The sequence below is a fragment of the Kryptolebias marmoratus genome, linkage group LG18 (assembly GCF_001649575.2).
Source record: "Kryptolebias marmoratus isolate JLee-2015 linkage group LG18, ASM164957v2, whole genome shotgun sequence".
NCBI lineage: Eukaryota > Metazoa > Chordata > Actinopteri > Cyprinodontiformes > Rivulidae > Kryptolebias > Kryptolebias marmoratus.
Genome location: NC_051447.1, coordinates 16,284,345 through 16,289,403, shown reverse-complemented (window position 1 = coordinate 16,289,403; position 5,059 = coordinate 16,284,345). Strand labels below are relative to the sequence as shown.

Here is a 5,059-nt window from a genome sequence, read left to right as displayed (position 1 = left end):
CTCTGCCGCCCCTCGCGGACACTCCTCCGCCCCTCGCGGACACTCCTCCGCCCCTCGCGGACACTCCTCCGCCCCTCGCGGACACTCCTCCGTCCCTCGCGGACACTCTTACGTCCCTCGCGGACACTCTTACGTCCCTCGCGGACACTCTTACGTCCCTCGCGGACACTCTTACGTCCCTCGTGGACACTCCTGCTACTTTTAGATGCTATGCCGCCCCTCGCGGACACTCCTCCGCCCCTCCCGGACACTCAGTTTCAGCTCCGTCAGTAATATTCGGCGCAGTCATTCAGAGCTCATTTTCACATTTCCTTGGCTTCCGTTCACCTAAATATGGTTAAATCAGCCGTGACTGCTCAGAAGAAAGACGGCTGTCTGATAACACGTTACACTTTGATGGAACAAAATCACAGCGGAACGGCTTCCTGCAACGGCCGAGCGGGTCATATTATTTTTGGCAGAAATACATCATAACATAATTCTGGAAGTGTAATCTCCTTTTATTGCTTATTTTCTTTTTATGATAACAGCAACAATATATGCAAAGCTTTGTTTCCTATAGCAACAAAGGGAAAACAAACCAAACCAAACACTTCCTTGTTGCGTGTTCCCTAATAGAGCACGCTCTAAATAACAACTCATTTACATTCAGCTCTTCCCCTGAATTTGAAAACTGTCATTAATCTCCTTTAGATGACTCCATGCCGGGTGCCTGATACCTACTGCGTGCACCATGTGCGTTTTGGTGGTCCGGCACTCTGAAGACCCTGCAGATTTCACGCACAGCCCGAGGGAAAACGTTGCTTTGGTCTGCGACAGCAACTGCAGCTCGTCGTGTCCCTGTTGCCTCGTCAGAACCACGTTCCAGACTGGAAAACATTACATGTTTATCATGAGCAGCAGCACATTAAATTACATAACAAGGTCTCTTATCTTTATGGTGTAATTCACTCCGTCTGAAGGGGGTTTTAAAATCACCGTAATGTAGACTTGTCTGTTTTTATTAACACAAAAACACGAGGAAGACGCCTCACCTTTGAGCCTGTCTGCAAAGGGACACCGGATCCACGACTGGGATTCTACAGAAAACTGATGAAAGAATACACACGTTTATATAAACTGTGTTTTATGCAGCAGGTTTTTAAAACATGCAATAACGCAACAATGATGTTGTGCACGAGACAAACCATTCGGTGCGTCACTGAACACACAAAAAATCAAATAAATCACTCAAATGCTGCAGAGTAACACACAAAACTTGGCTTTTATGTCCTGAAACGTCCATAAGGAGGCACTGTAATTAAATCTCCATACTCGCTGCTTTCTGCAGCTCGAAGGCCGATCTGCTTTTATTCTCAGCCTCTTTCTTTAAATATGACAGAGCTCCTGGCCGAAGATTACAGTTGGGAATAAGACGGTTTGATAATTTGGTGAACTGGAAGCTTTACATCCTCCCCAGTCCCGCGGTCCAGTAAAACCACCACATTATAAATAATGGTTAACGTGTGTTGACCTTTTTTCTCCAATAAATTCCCGATACTCTCATTTTCCAGAAGAATGTCACCCCAAAACCCTACTCACGCAGGAAATAGTTGAGTGGATTACGGAATATGAACAGTGAGCTCACAGATAATTACTCCCACGACTGAATCCTGCAAAACGAATTAGCCAACACATGACTTATAACCACTTTAAATGATATAATACATTAATTGAAATGAAGCAGAAATGCCAGCTCAGGTTTTGCTTTCCGTCACAGAGCTAGGCTAGCATTAACAGCTATGTTAGCTAGCTTTTAGCTTAAAGCGCAAAGACAATAATTCGGCACCATTTGATTGTTTTACTGTTATGTACATCATTATGTTTTTGTCTGTAGCTTTAGCAAAATGTCATGAACCGCTGGATGGATTTTAATGAAACCTCAAATGGTAATCATTGGGTGGATCAACCCAATTCAAGATGGCAACCGCCGCTAATTGACGTTAGCCGAAACAAAAAACAAATTTTACAGATATTAAGCAGAAATCTGGTGCAGCAGTAGCTTCTCTGAGCGCCAGCACGTCTGTCAGGGATCACGTATTCTGCATTTAGATTTTTCTGGTGATTCTGGCAGCGTAATTTATCGCTGTTGTTTTTAACCCCTGACGGCGAGGAATGATTCTTACCTTCATGCACAGCTGAGGGTGTGGATCGACTGCGGCAAAAATCACCTGAAAGACGTGGACAACAGAAAGACGAGACTCATTACACACAAACCAGGATGTTCTATTGATTCTTGTTGTAACTGATCTAACAAACGGTGATAAAATGATCCGTTTTTGTTCAGATTTTCAGTGGAAGATCACCTGCATCACAGGCTATTTTTACACCAACAGAGAATTCCCTTCTCAAGTGACAAACCCTGGGCTGGAAGCCAGCGACGATTACTTATCCCTGCTTCACTTGTTTGAATACACACAAGTTCGGGTTTACTTCTGGACCACTGAGTTTATGAGACGGAGTGAAGCAGGAGGTTTGAATAAACTATGAGCCACTTTTTCGGCGAAGAGCAAAGCGAGAGTTTAGGTTTGACGTCATTTGACATTTGCGGTGCGAGGCATGCGAGAAGGAAGTGGTTGGCCTTGTATTATGTTTGCCCTGATGTTATAAACTGGATTTACGTAAGTGAAACTAAATATTTTCCACCCGTAGAACCACGGGATACGGGTTTTCTTAATCCCTAACATGAGCCGCCTGGAGATAAAGTGGCACCGGCAGGTAATCTGTAAGGAGCCGTGTCTAATCTGAGTCCTGCTCCCTTCCAGTGGTGAAAAGGTTCGTACCTTTCCTCTGCTGACGTTCTGCGACGAGTGAGGCAGATCCAGGCAGCTCCCATCCTCTCTTTTCTCACACAGCCCGACCGCAGCGGTAATGGGACATTCCGGCTCCCATATCAACGTCTCCTCCAGCGGGTCGAACGCGATCCCAGACCACAGCTCCTCCTGACCTGTTGGGAAGGAAAACCACAACCTTTTTAAGATACGGTATCAGTTTTTTAAAACTGCAGACAATTACGCAACTTTAATTTCCGTTTACTCACGGTCTTTGAAAGGGCAGAACTGGACTCTGGGGGCGTCTGTCACAGCCGACCAACCCTAGAAAGAATTTCCTTGTGAGCGTGAAAGCCTCGATTGACAGACGGATCGTAAAGAAGAACTGCTCATAAGAACCGTACCTCGATGCAAAGGCAGGGCAAAAGGCGGGAGTACGGAAGAACGGCGCTCTTAACGGCTTGCTCCTTTTTTATCTGAAACGAAAAGCAGAAATGTGTTCATCTTGGGCTCACACATCCCAGCTAACGCTCTTTAATTAGTCAGCTAGTTAAAGCTCGCCGTTCACTTTTCCTCATACAGTTAGAGTGAGTCAGCAGGAGAGAGAAGCAGACGGCAGTGTGTTCATTTAATGAGGGCATTCTAAAATTAGTATTTCTTAAAATGCTTCATCACTATTTTAAGAGAAGGTGTGGCACAGTAGGAGGACACCAGCCAACACCAAAGAAGCAGAACACGCACTATATAAAGGCAATGATCGTCAAGTGATTTAGTCTCCTAAATGACCTAAATCTTAGCTTTCCTTTGGAGAGATTTGGCTCCGATTAGACATGAGTTGTATCAAACAGCGTCTAACCACAGTATGGACTCCCGTGCCCGTGCAGATGAAGTCCTTCAGGCACAGGCGGAGGTGGTAGTCTTGATCTTCGAGCATGTCTGACACGTCCACCTTCAGCTCCTTCCTCTTGGCGTCCACGCCGTACGCCAGCCTTCCAGCTGCAAGAAACCGGACAATCGGAAGAAGGCGCAGGCATTAAAAAACAAAACTGCGCCCCATTTCATCGAAACATCACAGATACGACGACGATGTCATTTTAATCGCCGCTTCATAGTTCTGTTCAAAGCGGCCGGTTTACGAGAGCGGGAAAAAAAACATTTATTAGACTCCACCCAAAACTTCAGCAGGGTGGGGCGCGTTTATCCGATTGATAGCACGGGCTCGCCCCTTCAGGTATTTGTGAAATTTAAAAAAAAGAAAAAAACTTACATAAGTAAACTGAGGTCACACTAGCACAAACAGGAACTGAGCTCATATTAGTAAAAACAAGCTTTATGAACGTTTCAGCTGTCCGGGGTGACCAAGCTCACACCAGCACACACAAAATAAAACTGATAGAAAACACTTTTATAGCGTGACATTTTGATTTCTGTTTTTTCCTGGTGGCAGTTTAGGCTCACACATTTTGAACTGAGTTCTTGTTAATGGATTCTCATCGAGCATCAGGTCTGATCGAGGCAAAAAAAGATAAATAAAATAAAAACTCTCAGCAGATATAAACGCTGGAGTAAAAAAACAGCTAGTAATACGATGTATCACCGATCCATTATATTGTATTTCATAAAGTTTTAAGATCTAACATCATTTGTAAGCTCCAGTGTTACCCTCGTAAATGATTAATTAATAAAAAAAAGACTTATTATGTATTCTTGTTTCCTGGTTTGTTAGTCCTGCACCCAATCTTTTGTTCAAGACCCTTTTTTTTTTATTTATTTACAGTCTGTTACTCAGCTGCTTTGTGTTTTAGTCACACTTCCTCTGAATAGATTCAGCGTGGTTCTCTGTCCTTCGCCGTTTGTCATCAGTCACACTTTCTCTATCGGTTTTTAACTCGTAAAACTATTCGAGCCGAGTCAAGTTCTGTCTTGCGTCCTCCGTTTGGTGTTTTGAGTCTATAGGCATGCCATCTGCAAAGCTTTTAGATTCGTTTTGTTTAACGGTTTGGCCTTTTTCTCCCCCCCTCCAACGCCTAGAAGTCTTTAGGTCCCCCACCTCTGTCACAACAGTAAAACCGTGCCAATTTTCCGATGAAAGCCGAACTGCAACCCACCCGACAGAAAACAAATCCAGAAGACTTTGCATACGGGAATGACCACGGCAGCTGGTTTTGTTTGCCTTACTCTTTAAAATGTTTTGTTTTTTGGTGAGCAACAGCAAAGTCTAAGCCTGTTATTTATGTCGGGGGGGGGGG

The 5,059-nt window shown here is 44.4% G+C and overlaps 1 protein-coding gene across 7 annotated transcripts in view; it reads right to left on the bottom strand.

Annotated features, from left to right (window-relative positions):
* il17rel (interleukin 17 receptor E-like) overlaps nt 1–5,059 on the bottom strand; it is a 23,941-nt gene that overhangs the window by 6,554 nt on the left and 12,328 nt on the right. For all 7 annotated transcript variants that reach the window (XM_025007750.2, XM_037981370.1, XM_025007748.2 and 4 more), the window contains 7 exons: nt 3,667–3,806; nt 3,215–3,286; nt 3,080–3,134; nt 2,823–2,986; nt 2,166–2,210; nt 1,035–1,089; nt 724–869 (listed from right to left, as the gene is read on the bottom strand). In XM_025007750.2, the coding sequence (XP_024863518.1) occupies nt 724–869; nt 1,035–1,089; nt 2,166–2,210; nt 2,823–2,986; nt 3,080–3,134; nt 3,215–3,286; nt 3,667–3,806 (677 nt within the window). The remainder of the gene's footprint in view (nt 1–723; nt 870–1,034; nt 1,090–2,165; nt 2,211–2,822; nt 2,987–3,079; nt 3,135–3,214; nt 3,287–3,666; nt 3,807–5,059) is intronic.